At 41.0% G+C, this 22,116-nt stretch overlaps 1 protein-coding gene across 2 annotated transcripts in view; it reads right to left on the bottom strand.

Moving 5' to 3' along the window:
* COL20A1 (collagen type XX alpha 1 chain) overlaps positions 1–22,116 on the bottom strand; it is a 156,600-nt gene that overhangs the window by 50,282 nt on the left and 84,202 nt on the right. For both annotated transcript variants that reach the window (XM_056547885.1, XM_056547886.1), the window contains 9 exons: positions 21,963–22,105; positions 21,767–21,890; positions 20,893–21,029; positions 19,908–20,040; positions 16,273–16,412; positions 16,032–16,164; positions 15,701–15,760; positions 13,799–13,846; positions 8,217–8,355 (listed from right to left, as the gene is read on the bottom strand). In XM_056547885.1, the coding sequence (XP_056403860.1) occupies positions 8,217–8,355; positions 13,799–13,846; positions 15,701–15,760; positions 16,032–16,164; positions 16,273–16,412; positions 19,908–20,040; positions 20,893–21,029; positions 21,767–21,890; positions 21,963–22,105 (1,057 nt within the window). The remainder of the gene's footprint in view (positions 1–8,216; positions 8,356–13,798; positions 13,847–15,700; positions 15,761–16,031; positions 16,165–16,272; positions 16,413–19,907; positions 20,041–20,892; positions 21,030–21,766; positions 21,891–21,962; positions 22,106–22,116) is intronic.

Raw genomic sequence — 22,116 nt, 5'->3', positions numbered from 1 at the left:
CAGGTTTTCTTTACTATAATTGTCGCAAAATTGTCGCAACTGCGACTACACGCTTTTTCGTGCGACATTTTGACTGGAAAGCGAGAAAAGCAAGTTTTCCTAAAATTTACTATGTAGTAATAATTTTAAAATGGTCTACGGGTAGTCAGGTATTTATTAACTGCGACAGTCGCAACTGCGCAAAAAAAGTCGCAACAGCGTTAAAAATTGACTAAATTTACTCCAGCTCAAACATGGAGCAGAAAAAGCTACTACCAAAGTAAAAAGGAAAAATTGCTTACGTGAAAGAAAATTATCAACAGGCTGAAACCAGTTGATAAATACGTCACACATAAGCAAAAAAAAAGTAAGGAAAAAATTACTAAAAAAAGGAATACATAAGCAAAGATTGATAAATGTCCCTCATTGAGGGACATTTATCAATGTTTGCTTATGTATTCTTTTTTTTAGTAGTTTTTTCCTTACTTTTTTTTTGCTTATGTGTGACTTATTTATCAACTGGTTTCAGCCTGTTGATAATTTTCTTTCACGTAAGCAATTTTTCCTTTTTTACTTTGGTAGTAGCTTTTTCTGCTCCATGTTTGAGCTGGAGTAAATTTAGTCAATTTTTAACGCTGTTGCGACTTTTTTTTGCGCAGTTGCGACTGTCGCAGTTAATAAATACCTGACTACTCGTAGTCCATTTTAAAATTATTACTACATAGTAAATTTTAGGAAAACTTGCTTTTCTCGCTTTCCAGTCAAAATGTCGCACGAAAAATTGTGTAGTCGCAGTTGCGACAATTTTGCGACAATTATAGTAAAGAAAACCTGACTAAACCCGTTGATAAATGTCCATAATTGTATATGTGAATCAATATATAATTTATTTGGAATGTCTATTTCCTTGTAAACAAAGAGTTTCAAAGTAAAAAAAAAATGCAAAATTTTCAAATTTTTCATCAAATTTTGGAGTTTTCACCAACAAATGATCGACGAAAATTTACCACTAACATAAAGTAGAATATGTCATGAAAAAACAATCTCTGAATCAGAATGAAAGGTAAAAGCATCCCAGAGTTATTAATGCTTAAAGTGACAGTGGACTTAAAGAGGTACTCCGCCCCTAGACATCTTATCCCCTATCCAAAGGATAGGGGATAAGATGTCAGATCGCTGGGGTCCCGCTGCTGAGGACCCCGGGGATCGCTGCTGCGGCACCCCGCTATCATTACTGCGCAGAGCGAGTTCGCTCTGCACGTAATGACGGGCAATACAGGGGCTGGAGCATCGTTACGTCATGGCTCCGCCCCTCATGACGTCACTGTCAATACAAGTCTATGGGAGGGGGCGTGGCGGTCGTCACACCCCCTGCCATAGACTTGCATTAAGGGGACGGGCCGTGATGTCATGAGGCGCGGAGCCATGACGTCAAGCTGCTCCGGCCCCTGTATCGCCCGTCATTACGCACAGAGCGACGATCCCCAGCAGCGGGACCGCGGCGATCTAACATCTTATCCCCTATACTTTGGATAGAGGATAAGATGTCTAGGGGCGGAGTACCCCTTTAAGGTGAAAATGGTCTGGTTCCTTAAGGGGTTAAATAGTGAAGTGTGAAAGTGGAAATTCCCCATATATCGGGATATATCAATTAAAGTGCATAATTATAAAATGAATTCTAATAGTATGCATATATACAGTGCCATGTTAAATATCTCGGGGTAAATTCCCCCCGCAGAAATAAGTAACAAGTGTATATGAAGTGAACTAGTGCACAATATCAATATACAAACATATATGTATTTTTGTAAAAATAACATTATAACATTATAGAAGTGCAGGAATATATTTATACCCCAGCAATTCAACACATAACACACCACATTCAAAAATGTGAATTACACTCTTATAAACCCCCAATTGCATATTCCTACCCAAAATACAATAGTGCCTGCAGTCCGTATACAACTGCATAAAAAGTAGGAAGATAAGCGGCAATGAAACAAAAAACTCATGACCAATAAAGGTGCCTCTTGTAACAAACACCTCTCCTATACATTATGGATTCTCTTCCAGGAGAGAGGGCCATCCGATGAAAATTTACCGGCAACATTCCCTCTGAAGTGTAGCTATTACTGCAAGCTGGAAGGGCTTGCTGGGCATTGTAGTTTTGCAAACACTGGAGAGCCACAGGTTGGAAAACATTTCTCTATAGCTATATTGCTGTCTGATATCATACATTTGTTATCTTTTGTAATACCAACAGATATTAAGAGATAAACTCATCCCAAATCTTAAAGAGTAACGGTCCCCAAATAAAACTTTTAATATAGTGTTCCTAGTGTAATTAGCAGATACTTTCCCAATCACTTGCTTTTAAAATTATCAACACAAATATGTTTAAAATGTAATATAAAAAACGGCCACTAGGTGGCTCTGTTCTGTTTCCTGCCACAATTAATACAGTGAGTTTGGTCTCCTCCCGGCTTGGCAGGAGTCCAAACTCAGGAAGTGTTTCTTTGCGCTGAGCTTGATTAACAGCTGCACAGAAACTGAAAGCTCCACAGATTCTCACAGAAAGCTGCACAGACTGAAAGCTGTAAGAGAGCCTCACTGATAGCAACCTGTAAACAAAGAAAATAGAGAAGGCCCAAGGAGGCGCCTAGTGCATTACCCTAAATATTGAATCAAAACCCCACATAAAGTGGGGACAAGCAGGGGGTCTGATGAATGGCCGCTCACCTGGAGCGTATATTAGACATGTGCAATTCGGTTCGGCACGAATGTCTAAATTAACGAATTTTACCGTTTTCGTGCATTCGGACCGATCCGAATGCACGAAAACATATTTTGAACATTCCCGAATAGCCACGATAATACGAATAGCAAAGTAACGAATACATTTGTTATTTCCCGACCATAATGCTGTAAATAACGAATGCATTCGTTATCCGTAAACGAACGTGAAGAATTCATTCTGATAACAAATATAATAAAAAGGATATAGATAGTTTGATTTTTCGGATACATTCGGTATTCGGGTACATTCGGTAAATCTTTTTAGTCTTTTTTTGGACTTTAGCGATCCTAAAAAATTATGGAGATACCTTTTTTATAAAAATTTCGTAGGGTATCATAAAAAAATCATAATAAAAAAGATACAGTGGTGATGGAAAAAATTGTATCTAATGAAATGTATCATTTTTATTATGAAATGTTTATTCATTTTTAAACAGGGATCAATTTATGTGAGCGGGTAAAGCACTAAAAATGTAGCCGACAATAATGAAAATGTAGTGTGTGCTTGTTTTTCACTTTTTTTTAAAACATTTTTTAGGTAGTACTACTACTCCCAGCATGGAACACACTCTTCCATGATGGGAGTAGTAGTTACCTGTACTAATTGACAGATTGCAGGGGTCCATTGCGATCATCTTGTATAATGTATAGATGCGCCGGCTGCTCTTCTATGGTCCCCTGCACTCACGTATATATACACATATTCATATTTCCCGCAGAGCTGTGATTGGCCAGATGGTTCCAGCCAATCACAGCTCTCTGTGAGAAATAGGAATATGTGTATATATACCGCCGTGCAGGGGACCATAGGAGAGCGGCCGCCGCATTCATACATTATACAGGAGCATTACAGCGGGTGTCAGGAGTGATACCCGCAGTGATCTTTCCTTTACTACAAGTACTACTACTCCCAACATGGAGTACACTCTGCTCCATGCTGGGAGCTGTAGTACCTGCATTAATAGACAGATCGCAGCGGGTGTCAGAAGTTACACTCGCTGCCATATGTCTATTAATGCAGGTACTACAGCTCCCAGCATGGAGCAGAGTGTGCTCCATGTTGGGAGTATTAGTACCTGCAGTAAGGGACAGATCCCAGGGATGTCACTCCTCCTGACACCCGCTGCGATCGTCCTTATGTGAATGTCGGGATCAGCTGTTCTCAGGGCTTCAGAGCCAGGAGAACAGCTGACGCTGAGCCGTAGGTATACATCGTATATCTACTGCCCAGCAAGAACTTACAGTGAGCCTGCAATGTGTATACAGTATACACATTGCTGGCTCACTTAACCCCTTGCTGAGCTGTGCGCTATGCGCAAGCCCAGCAAGGGAAGAGTTAACTTACACTGCTGGACAGTGTAGGTTAACCCTTTGGGCGGTATACACTATATACGGCTATCTATAGATAGCTGTATACAGTGTATACAGAAGACGAAGTCCAGCTTACTTCCCTCGAGTCCCGGGCGGGGTTCGTGTAGCTCCGCCCCCTAGTGATGACGTCATTAGGGGCGGAGCTACAGAAGGGAACAAGGCTAATTAATCTGAAGCTCTGTTCACATTGTACGTTATGTATAATGTGAACAGACCCTTCTGGCAGTGTCTACCCAGACAGGGAGACTCCAGCTGTTGCTAAACTACAACTCCCAGCATGCCCAGACAGCCAAAGGCTGTCTGGGCATGCTGGGAGTTATAGTTTTGCACCAATTGGTGGCTCCCTGTTTGGGTAGACATTGCATCATGGGTGCTCTCCCCAGCGGTTAGCGCCAAAAATGTCATAACCAATTTTTTGTGTTTTTTTCTTCTCGTTTCAGATCCGTGTATGCAGAGGATTACTGCGGATTCGATGGATTACGGCGGATTATTTTTTTTCCCTTTAATAAAATGGTTAACGAGGGCTGTGGGGGAGTGTTTTTTTAAATAAAATAATTTTTCCATTGTGTTGTGTTTTTTTTTTTTTATTGAATTTTCAAGGTTAGTAGTGGACGCTGTCTTATTGACGGAATCCATTACTAGGCCAGGGCTTAGTGCTAGCCCCAAAAACAGCTAGCGCTAACCCCCAATTATTACCCCGGTACCCACCGCCACAGGGGTGCCGGGAAGAGCCGGTACCAACAGGCCCGGAGCGTCAAAATGGCGCTCCTGGGCCTAGACGGTAACAGGCTGGCGTTATTTAGGCTGGGGAGGGCCAGTAACAATGGTCCTCGCCCACCCTGGTAACGTCAGGCTGTTGCTGTTTGGTTGGTATCTGGCTGAGAATGAAAATACGGGGAACCCTATGCGTTTTTTTTTTGTTTTTTTATTTAAATTAAAAAAAAAAACGCATAGGGTTCCCCGTATTTTCATTCTCAGCACAATACCAACCAAACAGCAACAGCCTGACGTTACCAGGGTGGGCGAGGACCATTGTTACTGGCCCTCCCCAGCCTAAATAACGCCAGCCTGTTACCGCCTAGGTCCAGGAGCGCCATTTTTGACGCTCCGGGCCTGTTGGTACCGGCTCTTCCCGGCACCCCTGTGGCGGTGGGCACCGGGGTAATAATTGGGGGTTAGCGCTAGCTGTTTTTGGGGCTAGCACTAAGCCCTGGCCTAGTAATGGATTCCGTCAATAAGACAGCTTCCGCTACTAACCCTGAAAATTCAATAAAAAAAAAAAAAAAAAAACACAACACATTGGAAAAATTATTTTATTTAAAAAAACACTCCCCCACAGCCCTCGTTAACCATTTTATTAAAGGGAAAAAAAATAATCCGCCGTAATCCATCGAATCCGCAGTAATCCTCTGCATACACGGATCTGAAACGAGAAGAAAAAAAAACACAAAAAATTGGTTATGACATTTTTGGCGCTGTCCGCTGGGGAGAGCACCCATGATGCAATGTCTACCCAAACAGGGAGCCACCAATTGGTGCAAAACTACAACTCCCAGCATGCCCAGACAGCCTTTGGCTGTCTGGGCATGCTGGGAGTTGTAGTTTAGCAACAGCTGGAGTCTCCCTGTCTGGGTAGACACTGCCAGAAGGGTCTGTTCACATTATACAAAACGTACAATGTGAACAGAGCTTCAGATAAACTAGCCTTGTTCCCTTCTGTAGCTCCGCCCCCTAATGACGTCACCACTAGGGGGCGGAGCTACACGAACCCGGCCCGGGACTCGAGGGAAGTAAGCTGGACTTTGTCTTCTGTATACACTGTATACAGCTATCTATAGATAGCTGTATAAAGTGTATACCGCACAAAGGGTTAACCTACACTGTCCAGCAGTGTAAGTTAACTCTTCCCTTGCTGGGCTTGCGCATAGCGCACAGCTCAGCAAGGGGTTAAGTGAGCCAGCAATGTGTATACTGTATACACATTGCAAGCTCACTGTAAGTTCTTGCTGGGCAGTAGATATACGATGTATACCTACGGCTCAGCGTCAGCTGTTCTCCTGGCTCTGTAGCCCTGAGAACAGCTGATCCCGACATTCACATAAGGACGATCGCAGCGGGTGTCAGGAGGAGTGACATCCCTGGGATCTGTCCCTTACTGCAGGTACTAATACTCCCAACATGGAGCACACTCTGCTCCATGCTGGGAGCTGTAGTACCTGCATTAATAGACATATGGCAGCGAGTGTAACTTCTAACACCCGCTGCGATCTGTCTATTAATGCAGGTACTACAGCTCCCAGCATGGAGCAGAGTGTACTCCATGTTGGGAGTAGTAGTACTTGTAGTAAAGGAAAGATCACTGCGGGTATCACTCCTGACACCCGCTGTAATGCTCCTGTATAATGTATGAATGCGGCGGCCGCTCTCCTATGGTCCCCTGCACGGCCGTATATATACACATATTCCTATTTCTCACAGAGAGCTGTGATTGGCTGGAACCATCTGGCCAATCACAGCTCTGCGGGAAATATGAATATGTGTACATATACGTGAGTGCAGGGGACCATAGAAGAGCAGCCGGCGCATCTATACATTATACAAGATGATCGCAAGGGACCCCTGCAATCTGTCAATTAGTACAGGTAACTACTACTCCCATCATGGAAGAGTGTGTTCCATGCTGGGAGTAGTAGTACTACCTAAAAAATGTTTTAAAAAAAAGTGAAAAACAAGCACACACTACATTTTCATTATTGTCGGCTACATTTTTAGTGCTTTACCCGCTCACATAAATTGATCCCTGTTTAAAAATGAATAAACATTTCATAATAAAAAAGATACATTTCGTTAGATACAATTTTTTTCATCACCACTGTATCTTTTTTATTATGATTTTTTTATGATACCCTGCGAAATTTTAATAAAAAAGGTATCTCCATTATTTATTAGGATCGCTAAAGTCCAAAAAAAGACTAAAAAGATTTACCGAATGTACCCGAATACCGAATGTATCCGAAAAAAACAACCCGAATACCCGAATAACGAATGTATCCGAAAAATCTAAACCGAAAATATTGCCGAACCGAAATTTTTTTCCAAAACGAAAAAACGAAACGAAATTAAACAAAAATTTTTCTAGTGCACAAGTCTAGCGTATATATTATATACGCATATAACCTCAGTATGAGGTAATAGTAGAGGAATCCGTGCAAGCCCGCAGGTCTTCAGGATGGATCCAAAGGGAGATCCTGTTGGTGAACTTGGTAGTGGAAAAAATGACCTTTAACCAGGCGCTCGGGGATCCAAGGAGATCTCACAACCAAGTCATGGAGGTGGATATAAATTCAAGCTTTATTAGTATACAACAACGCATTTTGGGGTTAGCATACCCCTTCTTCAGATTGACAGATTTGTCACTGATAGCAACACAGACTGAAACATACAAAGAGCCTGAGGTCTTCTATTCATCACAGCACTGCAACCATGTGAGGGTGGAAGTGGACCCCCAGCAGGCTTCAGTCATGTCACTGAAATGCCCACTTTCTCCTGCTGGGAGATTGCACTATGTGAGCAAGAAGAAAGGTATGAATTTATTCGGTGACAGATACTTTTTAACTAACTAAAATTATCACAATTTGCAAGAGCTCTTCTTGCTTTCAGTGAATAAAATTATTCTTTGTCCAATCAAGGACTATCAACTACTGGTTATGTTACATTGTATCAGTCTAGGAAATCCTGGGACCTAACACTTGAGCAACACAAGTAGGCTGATGTCCAGACATCTAAAACTAGCAGTGTGAACAGGACTAGAGAAATGTTTTTACCTGTGATGGCAAAAAGTCTTTACATTCAAACAAATAAAACAGTGATCTGGAAACTTCTGAAAAAACAAGCTGAAAATTAAAGTATGGTAGAAAATGTCATAACTTTCCATACAGCATTAAAAGGGTTGTTAAAATGAGCCCCAGCTTCCCATTTCTTTGATACTGGTGACCGGATGAGCCCTGTAAGTGACCCATTGCTCTAAGACGCACATCCTCTATACATTACACAGTCATTGCCCTTACCTGGTCCATAGGGTCAGCTGGACATTCTCAGCAATTGTATAGATCCTGGACCCCCCTAAAACAAAGGCACCAAGGGAGACACCTCTGATTGAAGAGTAGTGCTCCTCATCCAAGCCAAATGCTGCCATCATGTGGTATCCTAAGAGAGAAGAATAAATATATATATATATATATATATACACAGTGATCCCTCAACTTACAATTGCCTCAACATACAATAGTTTCAACATACAATGGTCTTTTCTGGATCATTGTAACTTGAAAATAGACTCAACATACAATGCTACAGACAGTCCAGATCTGTGAAACATGTCACAACTGGAGGAACTGACCAATCAGAATGGGCATTTTACTGGTAAATCACCTCTATTACTGAAGTGCATGCACTGACTGGCGTTTGGTAGCGCCCCCTACAGTACAGGGAGGTACTACATTTTCTGTACTACTCCTTACCTGTGCCAGGGTTAGCTGCTCCTTTGGACACCAAGTAAGGGCGGCTCCATTTGGGATATGGGTGTACTGTATAGGACCCTGAAGAAGCTCCTGTCCTCTACACAAACCATTGTTTTCCAACCAGGGTGCCTCCAGCTGTTGCAAAACTATAACTCCCAGCATGCCCGGACAGCCGTTGGCTGTCCGGGCATGCTGGGAGTTGTAGTTTTGCAACAGCTGGAGGCCCCCTGGTTGTGAAAAACTGACAGAGTGAATTACAGCTTCCAGCAGATCTTTCTTACTTTTATATATAAGGACTTGCTTTATCTATATTAGTTATCTACTTATTTTTCTTTAATCCTCACTTTTTCCTCTATTTGGATGACATTTTGGTGGCTTAAGAGCAAATTACCAGGTTTCCATAGAGTCATGGTCTCAACATACAATGGTCATCCTGGAACCAATTAATATTGTAACTTGAGGGACCACTGTGTATATATATATATATATATATATATATATATATATATATATATATATATGAGAGAGAGAACAACCAGCGACCGGTATTTTGTGACTGCCATAGGGGTACTTGTTACATATGTCATTCCAAGAGACTAACATCAAATACAATAAGGTTAAAAACATATCTGCCAGTTCCCAATATACTCTGTGTTTTTAAATCCTCTACACTTTCAAGATCTCTGCTTCCTGTCAGTAGATGAAAGCATGGTATTGTTTGTCACATTCAGAAGCTGAATAAAACCATTGTGACTCTGTGGATGAAGTTTAGTCTGTAACAAGTCTGACAATCCTCTTGTGTGATAAACAGGTTAATATATTTTACCTTCACTGATCCATTGTAACAAACTCAGGATGTATTTAGATGTCTATCTGAACCTTTTATAGCAAGCCATGCTTTGTGAAAAGTATTAGGTAAGTGTGTGCATTTCATTCTCTGATTGTGAATGTTAATGGCTTAGACATCTCATCCCCTATCCAAAGGATAGAGGATAATATGTCTGATCGCGGGGGGCCCGGCTGCCGGGGATAAGATATTTTGGGGTGGGGAACCACTTTATAGGGGTACTCCACTGGAAAACATTTTTCTTTTAAATCAACTGGTGCCAGAAAGTTAAACAAATTTGTAAATTACTTATATTAAAAAATCTTGATCCTTCCAGGACTTATCAGTTGTTGTATGCTCCACACGAAGTTCTTTTCTTTTTGAATTTCCTTTCTGTCTGACCACAGTGCTCACTGCTGACACCTCTGTCCATTTTAGGAACTGTCCAGAGTAGGAGAAAATCTCCAGAGCACTGTGGTCAGACAAAAAGGAAATTCAAAAAGAAAAGAACTTCCTGTGGAGCATACAACAGCTAAACAGTACAGGAAGGGTTAAGATTTTTTAATAGAAGTAATTTACAAAACTGTTTAACTGTCTGGCACCAGTTGATTTAAAAAAAATGTTTTCCAGGGGAGTACCCCTCTTTAAGGTTTTTTTTTTTTTTTTTTTTTTTTAAAGAAGCTATGCCTTTTTTGGGGTTCATTTCTCAGCGCAATTGCAGGAGGTACACTAAATAAACATCAACAGTGCAGGGAGAAAAACAAAATGAAGTGTTTGTAATTACCTGGTTTTCTCCATTGATTACTTACAAAATGTGATCTAATTCATTAGTAATAAATGCAGAAATCCAAGTATTTTCAGAGTTCATTTTTTACCTTGGATTGTTTACTCAAAATACTAGACTAGATTCAAATGACGTCTACAAGGTCCGTTCGGCTCTATTTTTTTTTTCTTGAGCCAAACGGACCCTGAAATGGGTCAGAACAAAACAGACCTCATTCACTTTAATGGATCCAGGGATCAGGGATCCAGTAGTTTAGCGGAATTTAGCTGAGAAAAAAAAGCACATTCTTTATTATTTTCTCCGCTAAACTCTTGTCATTCTAACAGAATTGCCGACGGAACTCTGAATAGCGGAGTCCAACGGCAATGTGAACAAGGCCTTAGTTACATTGTGTATGTCTATGATTAGGATTAAGATAACAATCTGGTGACATTTTAAGTCACAGTTATAGACAAATACAATGTAACTAAACCAGCAACACTCCGTTGTTCCATTTATGACTTATATTTAGCATACTGAAGTAAACATCCACAGTGCAGAGAAAAAAAAGTAAGTGGACCCTTTGGAATTAGCAGGATTTTAGCACTGATAACTAATAAAATGTGGTCTGGTTGTATTAAAGTCCCAGTTTTAAGCATACACAATCTAAACAAACCCCCTTTTATTCACCACACTGCAGGATGAAAAAGTACCTTTTGAATCTTTTATCTTCAATGCAGAAATCCAGGTAATGCCAAAGGATTCACTTAAAGGGGTACTCCGCCCCTAGACATCTTATCCCCTATCCAAAGGATAGGGGATAAGATGTCAGATCGCCACGGTCCCGCTGTTGGGTACCCCGGGGATCCCCGCTGCGGCACCCCGCCATCATTACTGCACAGAGCGAGTTCGCTCTGTGTGTAATGACGGGCGATACAGGGGACGGAGCAGCGTGACGTCATGGCTCCGCCCCTCGTGACATCACGGCCCGTCCACTTAATGCAAGTCTATGGCAGGGGCGTGACGACCACCACGCCCCCTTACATAGACTTGTATTGAGGGGGGCGGGATGTGACGTCACGAGGGGCGGAGCCGTGACGTTTTGATGCTCCGGCCCCTGTATTGCCCGACATTACGTGCAGAGCAAACTCGCTCTGTGCAGTAATGAAAGCGCAGTGTCGCAGCGGCGATCCCCGGGGTCCCCAACAGCAGGACCGCATTAATCGGACATCTTATCCCCTATACTTTGGATAGGGGATAAGATGTCTAGGGGAGGAGTACCCCTTTAAAGGGGTTATCAAGAAAAAACTTTATATATATATATATATATATATATATATATATATATCTCAACTGGCTCCAGAAAGTTGAACAGATTTGTAAATTACTTCTATTAAAAAATATTAATCCTTTCAGTACTTATGAGCTTCTGAGGTTAAGGTTGTTCTTTTCTGTCTAAATCCTCTCTGATGACACCTGTCTCGGGAACCGCCCAGTTTAGAAGAAGTTTACAATGGGGATTTACTTCTAAACTGGGCGGTTCCCGAGACACGTGTCATCAGAGAGCACTTAGACAGAAAAGAACAACCTTAACTTCAGAAGCTCATAAGTACTGAAATGATTAAGATTTTTTAATAGAAGTAATTTACAAACCTGTTTAACTTTCTGGAGCCAGTTGATATATTAAAAAAAAAAAAAAGTTCCTGGATAACCCCTTTAATTTTTGTTGCAGCAGTATGTAAGTACCACATAAGGCTCCCAAGCTACTGGGTATGGTATACTGCTGCACTCAACGGTGAGGGAGCTCAGTCCAGTACCATGGCTCCTGTAGACTATCCATTTATTGTGCTTGTTGTCTCTGGGGTCCCCAAGCACCTGGCCTAGGTATCTCCTCTTTGCACCCCTATAACTATACCACAATGGGATAGTAGCTCTACATCCCTAAGAAGTTAGGGGGGGGGGTTAGAAGTCTAGAGCTGAATCATTGACATAGGTTTTTAGTTTCTGCCTCCATTCTGCCAAATCGACTATTTGACTTGTTGTCGCCCCTTTAAAGGGGTACTCCGGTGAAAACCTTTTTTCTTTTAAATCAACTGGTTAAAAAGGAAAGGAATTTCCTCTGTAGCATTCAGCAGCTAATAAGTACTGGAAGGATTAAGATTTTTTAATAGAAGTAATTTACAAATATGTTTAACTTTCTGCCACCAGTTGATTTAAAAGAAAAAAGGTTTTCACCGGAGTACCCCTTTAAGATCTCTATTCCTGGCTGCAACTTTTCTTCTTATGTTTTCCTTGTATTTTGCTATTTTCTGGCCCAGAACAGATGAAGACAATCTTAGTACTGCTGCTGACTGACACCAGGATCTAATGCTGAGACAGATTGAATTGGCTGTAAAGATAAGAAGTACAAGACTCCTCGGAGAAGCTTCTCAAAGACAAAGCCATTGCTTCGCTTAGGGAGAATGTTCTTACAAAGGAGCATTAATCCTCCCTAAATATTCCTCCTTGAATCGTCCTCTGAGATCATTTTTACCCATTTCTTAGTTATATCTGTTTCTGGAAAAGCTGGGTGGCATCTAATCTGGTACAGCTTCTATGCAGGTTGTCACTGACACATCTCCACTGCTGTTCAGGGTTGTATTAGCCACTACCTTTAGGGACTATTCACACGAAATAATTTCCACTTGCGGAATTTTGCCTCAAATTAAAGCCCATAGACTTCTATAGGATTCCGCACTCCCATTCACACTTCTGAATTTCCGCTTGCGGAAATTCAGAAGTGTGAATGGGAGTGCGGAATCCCATAGAAGTCTATGGGCTTTAATTTGAGGCAAAATTCCGCAAACGGAAATTCTGCCATGTGAATAGACCCTTATTCTCACCCAGCTTTCCCAGCAATAGATATGTCCAAGATATAGAGTGAGGAGTTGTTATACAAGCTCTCTTAAAGGGGTACTCCTGTGGAAAACGTTGTTTTTTTTTTATTGTTGTATTTTTTTTTTTTTAAATGCCAGAAAGTTAAACAGATTTGTAAATTACTTCTATTAAAAAATCTTAATCCTTCCAGTACTTATTAGCTGCTGAATCCTACAGAGGAAATTAGTTTCTTTTTGGAACACAGAGCTCTCTGCTGACATCACGAACACAGTGCTCTCTGCTGACATCATGACCACAGTGCTCTCTGCTGACATCTCTGTCCATTTTGGGAACTGTTTAGAGCAGCACATGTTTGCTATGGGGATTTTCTCCTACTCTGGACAGTTCTAAAAATGGACAGAGATGTCAGCAGAGAGCACTGTGCTCGTGATTTAGCAGAGAGCTCTGTGTTCCAAAAAGAAAACCATTTCCTCTGTAGTATTCAGCAGCTAATAAGTACTGGAAGGATTAAGATTTTTTAATAGAAGTAATTTACAAATCTGTTTAACTTTTTGGCACCAGTTGATTAAAAAAAAAAAAAAAAAACTGTTTTCCACCGGAGTACCCATTTAATGTCTTACAGCTTAGCACGGTCTTGTTGTGCCCATCCCCTAAAGGCCTTACCATGAAATGCGCCATCTAGTCCTCCATCTTCAATCATGGGACACAACTCTGTAAGATGCAAAGACAAAATTTAGGTATTCTACATATATAACATAGGAGCTCAGGGGCCAACACCTCCATCCCAGCCGGCCTTGATTAATAAATTTGTCCCAATACCCAAATAGGAAGGGATCTGTCAATCAAGTCGGGGCCATCAGGGACCCATATCTTCCATTCCGGGGCCGACGTGGAGCATGGGCGGAGCTTAGTGACATCACCACTACTGTTTGCTAGCAGCGGGAAACAGCAGAGAACAGCAGCGTAGATGTCACTAAGCTCCGCCCATGCTCCAAGTCGGCCCCGGAACTGAACATATGGCGGAAGATTGTGGGAGGGCCATAGCATGGAACGGGATCAGATAAGTATGGTTGTTATCAGTGTCACCTGCACTACCTGTCTGTACCAATAGGCCAGTGCAGGTGACACTGATGACAGATTTCCTTTAAAGGCAGCAAATATTTAACTTACAATACATAAAGAACTTGCACCTGGTGGTCAAAGGTGGTATTGCAGCTCTATATTGTTTTTAACATACACTACTGTACGTACAACCTTTTGTTAGATTCAACTTAAACTACTGAAAGAGACTGTATAATCCCATAGTCACTCCCTCTATTAAAAATAAGTTCACGCCCATCTGACTAATTCCCTGAATTGTCAAACTATAAACCCTCCTATCTCAGAAACAGAGGGTGACAGGACACCCTAAGCTATTTAAAGGGATACTCTGGAGAGAAAAAAATGTTTTTTAAATCAACTGGTTCCAGAAAGTTATGTAGATTTGTAAATTATTTCTCTTTGAAAATCTTAAATCTTTCAGTACTTAGTTGCTGTATGCTCCAGAGGAAGTTGTGTAGTTCTTTCCAGTCTGCCCACAGTGCTCTCTGCTGCCACCTCTGTCCATGTCAGGAACTGTCCAGAGCAGGAGAGGTTTGCTATGGGGATTTGCTCCTGCTCTGGACAATTCCTAACACGGACAGAGGTGTCAGCAGAGAGCACTGTGGTCAGACAGAAATGAACTATACAACTTCCTCTGGAGCATACAGCAGCTGATAAGTCCTGGAAGGATTAATATTTTCTTAATAGAAGTAATTTACAAAACTGTTTAACTTCCTGGCACCAGTTGATTTGAATACATTTTTTTTCTTCCGGGGTACCCCTTTAAGGATCATGCAATCTTATTTTGGGGGGGTTGGCAACAAAAAACTGCACCTAGTGGCCATAGGTGATACTGCCTCTTTTTTTTTTTTTTTTTTTTTTTTTTTTTAATAGGGCAACAATTTCCTATTAGTGGCCTCTATACAATCCACTCTGTATTGTAGGGTCTAGTCAATGAATCAGGCTGATGCTAATTTAACCCTTTCCTAGGTGGAACATCATATGGATATTTGGGTCAAATCTACAGGACAAAAGATGCAATTTATTCTTCAATTCCATGGTAATTATTGGTATCTTGTAACACAAAGCGAGCCATATCACGATGAGCAAAGCTTATTTCCCTACATGCATCCACTTCTGGGCAATAAATAACTTTTCTAAATGGTAATGAAATTGTCATTTGTGTTCAATTAAATCCATCATAACCCTGGACGCAAACAAGGAATTTTAATGTGGAATTACCAGAATCCATTAAACCTAAAATACAAATCTATTTTTTTTTTGTATTTATTTTTTTAGAGTTATTATTCAGTTATTATTGAATTTATTATTTATATTCACTTCTTTTTAAAGTAGTATTTACTTATTTTTTAGCTTTTTGTTATAATTATTTTTTTTTTTTTGTATAACGTAATTTATGCTACAAACAACTAGGATTTCCATTCTGACATTTTGATTGGATAACCTAGAGGGGCAATTACTCACCACCCATTCGGGTCAGCACGAACCCACCGCGGGCCACAGGCATTTTCCTAGGATTGTCTCCTGCACCATAAAAAAACAGGGTTTATATCCTTTTGTTTAATAATAGCAATCTTCTTACATAGAGAACCTGAGGACCCGTCGCAGAGACTGGGGCCACCAGCAATTTTGGTGACAAGGACTCAGACCGGTGTTTTCCTACAAGAATGTCTTTAGCTGTTGCAAAACGGCAACTCCCAGCATACCCGGACAGCCACTGGCTATCCAGTTATGCTGGGAGTTGTAGTTTTGCAACAGCTGGAGGAACCCTGGTTGAGAAACACTGACTTTTTACCTGTACTGTAGCGCACAGAAGACGCATCGCTCTGGGATCCATCCATGTAGCGTGAGGATATTGATACTTGGTATTCTGTACTATACTCCATATCATACAGGACGGCTGTGTGCTCTCTTCCCGTGGTGGACATCTGGTAAACAAGGAGGACTACAATAACCAGCATGCCTCCCTAGTTCAGGTTAGGGAGCTATTTTGGAATCTTGGGATCTACTGGATACAAATGCATTACATTGCACACCTGGTTTAATCGTCCACCGCTTAGCGGGATCCACTTGATAAGATACGAATCTACATCATCCGCTCCAAGGTCCCACGACACTGTTGCCTTGTCCCCAGAGAGATCGACCACTGCCACTGCACTAGGGGGCGGAACTTTTACTGCAAAATACAATTGAAAGCGTACCTATCATATGACTGAAAACAATATTTCTTCCATATTGTACTCTCTAGGTTGTGCAGGTGCTTTACATGACTTTTTTTTTATGTGTCTAGCTTCTGCTCGCAAATTCCTCTCTTCTGCTGCTCACTCATTCTGACATCTACTGCTCAGAAAGGGGCGTGTCTGAGGCAAGCACTGAGGCCATGCATTCACTTCCTTCCTGAGTCTGCAGGGAGGTAACCCCCCCCCCCCCCCCACCACCACCGTAACCCCCTTCTTTCTGTTTCTATGCTGCAGGCTAATAGGACAGGAGTGAGTACAGGGGAGTGCTAGTCCCGTCCTCAATTACTAGACTTTGTCCCTGTCTGTGTTTTAGCTTGGACAAAGTTGATGCTGCAGCCGGACAGGATTATATTCTGGATGGTATAGGGACCCCTAGTGGTCTTTTTTTATAAGCCATAATTTCTATAAAAAGGAAATACACAAGGTAAATTCGACAAGTTAATATTTTTCCAATATGTATAACATATAAATAGTTTTTATTTTGACAGTGTCCCTTTAAAGTAAACGATACAAGAACAATATCCTCCAACACCAGCAGAGTAAAAGAAGCGCTCAGCCCAGGATAAAAGCAAGGGATATTTATTTCCCACAATGCAACGCGTTTCGCGGAAATTCCACTTCTTCAGGCATGTTGGGTTGAACAGGATGTGGATGTTATGTAGGGAAAATCTTTAACCCATTAAGGGAAAAAAGATTAACCCTTTACAGAATTATTCACAATAAAGTGCAATACAATAATATAAAAATTACACGAGAGTTCAAAGAAAATATATAAGGATATAAATACATACATAAATACACAATTATAAAATAATATGGTTTCACAATCTTTTTATTGGGTTTTCAAAACATAAACATAAAAGACATTTATAACATAGCGTTTAACAGTCATGACATGAGAAATAAAAAAATATATATATAAAGATTCAGCGGGCATTTTCTAGGGTTTCATTCAGATCATCAGGAACCATCAGAAAATCTTATATACATATTATTTTATAATTATGTATGTATGTATTTATATCCTTATATATTTTCTTTGTACTCTCGTGTAATTTTTATATTATTGTATTGCACTTTATTGTGAATAATTCTGTAAAGGGTTAATCTTTTTTCCCTTAATGGGATAAAGATTTTCCCTATATAACATCCACATCCTGTTCAATCCAACATGCCTGAAGAAGCAGAATTTCTGCGAAACGCGTTGCATTGTGGGAAATAAATATCCCTTGCTTTTATCCTGGTCTCAGCGCTTATTATACTCTGCTGGTGTTGGAGGATATTGTTCTTGTATCGTCATCTTGTTGGCGTGGAGTGGCTGCAGAGACCCATTCATAGTATGTGATTATTAGTGTTGCTTGCGAATATTCGCAATGCGAATTATATTCGCGAATATCGCATATTCGCGAATATAGCACTATATATTCGTAATTACGAATATTTTTTATTTTATTTTTCCACAGTACACAGTGACCACCCCTCTCTGCTTCCAGCTCGTGTGGTGTAAAGAAGGCTCTAATACTACTGTGTGAGACTGGTGTGCGAATTTTCGCATATGCGAAAATTTGCATATGCTAATTATCGCATATGCAAATTTTTGCTTATTCTAATTTTGTATATGCTAATTTTCGCATATGCTAATTTTAGTATCTGAGAATATTCGCATATGCGAAAATAAAACGCGAATATTACGAATATGCGAATTTAGCGAATATATGACGAATATTCATCCATATATTCGCGAAATATCGCGAATTCGAATATGGCCTATGCCGCTCAACACTAGTGATTATCCATGGTTGTACTTGTACAACACAATCTGGTAAGTACAGTTTACACCTTGCGTTTTTCTTCCTCACCTGAAGATATCACACTACGGAGCGCATCCTGTTGTTTTTTATTTCTACATTTAAAGAAAAGGCAGCATCATGGAAAGGAGGACCAGAAGTCAGAACCTGCAGAGCAGGACAGCTATTGGTTATGGTACGTGTCCAGGACTATAGCAATAAGGCCAGCCCTGAAGTAATGCTTTTGCACACATCATTAAACTCCAATAATTTTACTTGTGACAGTTCCTGTCTGTCTCATCTCATAATGTATGTTCCTTATACAACACCTTGAGACACCTAGAATGACCCTCCCCTGTGTTATTGGAGCTCAGCTAAGCTATCATAATCATATCCAACGACAAACCTTAGGACTGTTTGCTTTGGAAACCCACAGAGAGAGTGAGTGCAGCTCAGAAGCATACTATATGATGTAACTCAGGATCAGTGCAGGATAAGTAATGTAATATATGTACACCATGACCTCACCAGCAGAATAGTGAGTACAGCTCTGGAGTATAATACTGGATATAACTCAGGATCAGTACAGGATAAGTAATGTAATGTATGTACACAGTGACTCCACCAGGAGAATAGTGAGTGCAGCTCTGGAGTATAATACAGGATATAACTCAGGATCAGTACAGGATAAGTAATGTAATGTATGTACACAGTGACCTCACCAGCAGAATAGTGAGTACAGCTCTGGAGTATAATACAGGATATAACTCAGGATCAGTACAGGATAAGTAATCTAATGTATGTACACAGTGACCCCACCAGCAGAATAGTGAGTGCAGCTCTGGAGTATAATACAGGATATAACTCAGGATCAGTACAGGATAAGTAATGTAATGTATGTACACAGTGACCTCACCAGCAGAATAGTGAGTACAGCTCTGGAGTATAATACAGGATATAACTCAGGATCAGTACAGGATAAGTAATCTAATGTATGTACACAGTGACCCCACCAGCAGAATAGTGAGTGCAGCTCTGGAGTATAATACAGGATATAACTCAGGATCAGTACAGGATAAGTGATGTAATGTATGTACACAGTGACTGCACCAGCCGAATAGTGAGTACAGCTCTGGAGTATAATACAGGATATAACTCAGGATCAGTACAGGATAAGTAATGTAATGTATGTACACAGTGACCCTTCCAGCAGAATAGTAAGTTCAGCTCTAGAGTATAATACAGGATATAACTCAGGATCAGTACAGGATAAGTAATGTAATGTATGTACACAGTGACTACACCAGCAGAATAGTAAGTTCAGCTCTGGAGTATAATACAGGATGTAATTGAGGAAAATATGATGCTCGTAAAGCAAATAAAGCTGCTGGTAGAGAGGCCTTCAGCCATATGTCTGTCCTGATAGGTCAGTCTACATCTGTTCCTCTGTGCCGATGACTCTGACACTAGAAGTTATGTTCTGAAGATCTGTAATTAATTAAAACTAATTGACTGAGAAGAAGCAAAGACTGAGAAAAGTAAACAAGTTCCTCCAAATCCAAGGACAGACAAGTGCATGACTCCTGCGGGACCCTGGCAGTGCCAAGAACAGAATGGGCATGAGGGCAATCACCTGTCACTTACAAGTTGTGAAGTTCCCGGTAACTACAGACAAGGTCTTTGGACCTGCATGCAGGAAAGTGACAGTGACAGTGTAAAGAGTCTGCGAGGTCAACGATGTCAAGATCACAGAAGAGCTTTCACCTGAGACTTCGATCTGCAAAAAGATGATAAAGGAACAAAGTCAACCATCATTGTTTAGACTGGATACAATTATAGCAGACCTTCAGATGTGAGAAATATAAGGTCTGGATGGTAAAGAGGTACTCCTGGGGCCCCCCGCTATATCGGCTGCAGCACCCCAGACATCTGGTGCACGGAGCGAACTTCGCTCCGTGCTGGATGACTAGCAATGCGGGGCGGTGGCTCGTGACGTCATGGTCACCCCCTGCTCATGACATCACGGTCACGGCCCCTCAATGCAAGTCTATGGGAGGGGGCGTGATGCCTGAATTTAAACGCTTGCAACAGAGGGGGGATAAGGCCGATCAGTAGAGACCGTCTGTAATCAGTTTCTCATTGGAGGACAAAGGGGCATATTTTGAGGCTCTTGGGCTCAATATAAAAGGGACCCCACCTTCCATGTGCTTTGTATGTACAAACTTCTAATGGAGGTGCATTCGCTGGTATTGGAGGTGCATTCACTGGTAATAGGGGTGAAGTCATTGTAATGATGGTTTCTCAAGTGTAGCATAGAGACACATGATAAGAGCCTTGAAAGCTAAGGGTTACATTCTGTAGCAGATTTAGCAGCAGAGATTTTGGGAAGAGCCATCATGTCATCTGAAGAGCAGGATGGATTGCAATATGAACAGTGCCACCTTTGGGGGATGATAATTTAGACGTATAAAGCCTGTCATGCCAAGGATTTTGTGTGACTAGAGTTCCTGGGGCTCCTGATATCATCCGCTCTGCTCTCACAGGGGTTGTGTCACTCTCATCATCTCCATAGAGCTGCACTGGAATATGAGAGATGCTCACAGGGAGGGATGTGGACCACAAGGCTGACCTCTCCGTGACTGGCGCCCTCTATGTGAGGAGTATATGAGACAAGCTGGATGGGTCCGTCATCTGCCATCTTTTCCCAGCTGATGGTGACAGTGCTGTGTGTAACATTGGTGAAGTCCAGGTTTCGGGGAATTGGTTCTGGAAAATAATTTAAAGTTTTTTTTTTAATATGATGGATTTAAGGAGCTGATGCATTTTGCAACTACTTTCAGGGAATTAGGCTATAGTTCTAACCAGCGGCAGATCACAGTCTTTGGTTGTAGGCATAGCTATTTCAGAGCTACATGGCACACTTGCAGATACACCATATGGCACAATTATGTGGGACACTGTATGGCACTAATATAGGGGACATTGCATGGCAGTATTGTATAGGTACTATTGGGCAGATTTATCCAAACCTGTGTGGAGGAAGAGAGGTGCAGTTGCCCATAGAAACCAATCAGATTTCTTCTTTTTATTTTTCAGAGACCCTTGTATGAATAAAAGAAGCGATCTGATTGGTTGCTATGGACAACTGCACCACTCTTCCTCTACACAGGTTTTGATACATCTCCCCTGTTATCTGTGATACTGTTATCTAGGCAGTGTATGGCACTAATGTGCAGGTATACCAGTATATGTCATTATTATATAGAGGCCCTTTGGCACTGCGTGACCCTAATATATATATATATATATATATATATATATATATATATATATACATATATATATATATATATATATATATATATGTATATATATATATATATATATATATATTACCAATGTTTGGGAAGTTTCTTTTTTACTTTTTCCTAATATGTTTTACCCAGGGGTCTGCATATAATCCTAGTTACATCAATATTATCAGATTTACTGCTGGAACTTACCTGTCCTTTGCCGAATTGTGACCGGGTCACTGGACTTGTCCCCAGACACCGCCACCACATTAATACTATATAGGGTGTTCGGCCATAATCCAGACAGAGAGAACTTTGTATCATCCACTTTATTCTGCAATGCAAAAATATCTATTATAAATAGCTTCAATTAAACTATAAGGGGGCAGAACAGGGACAGCATTACCTCTGTCACCTCCAGACCATGATCTGTGTCTGTAGAGAAGGTCACTAGGTAGTGAATGGCGCCCTCCGATGGCTGCCAGTGTAACTGAATGGATGAATCTGTTACTTGATCCACAGTAAGAGCAGAGGGGGCAGTCAGTGGTACTGGAAGGATA

This window comes from Hyla sarda, chromosome 12, assembly GCF_029499605.1.
Source record: "Hyla sarda isolate aHylSar1 chromosome 12, aHylSar1.hap1, whole genome shotgun sequence".
Lineage (NCBI taxonomy): Eukaryota > Metazoa > Chordata > Amphibia > Anura > Hylidae > Hyla > Hyla sarda.
The sequence above is the reverse complement of the archived record's forward strand: the minus strand, read 5'-3'. Positions and strand labels throughout refer to the sequence as shown.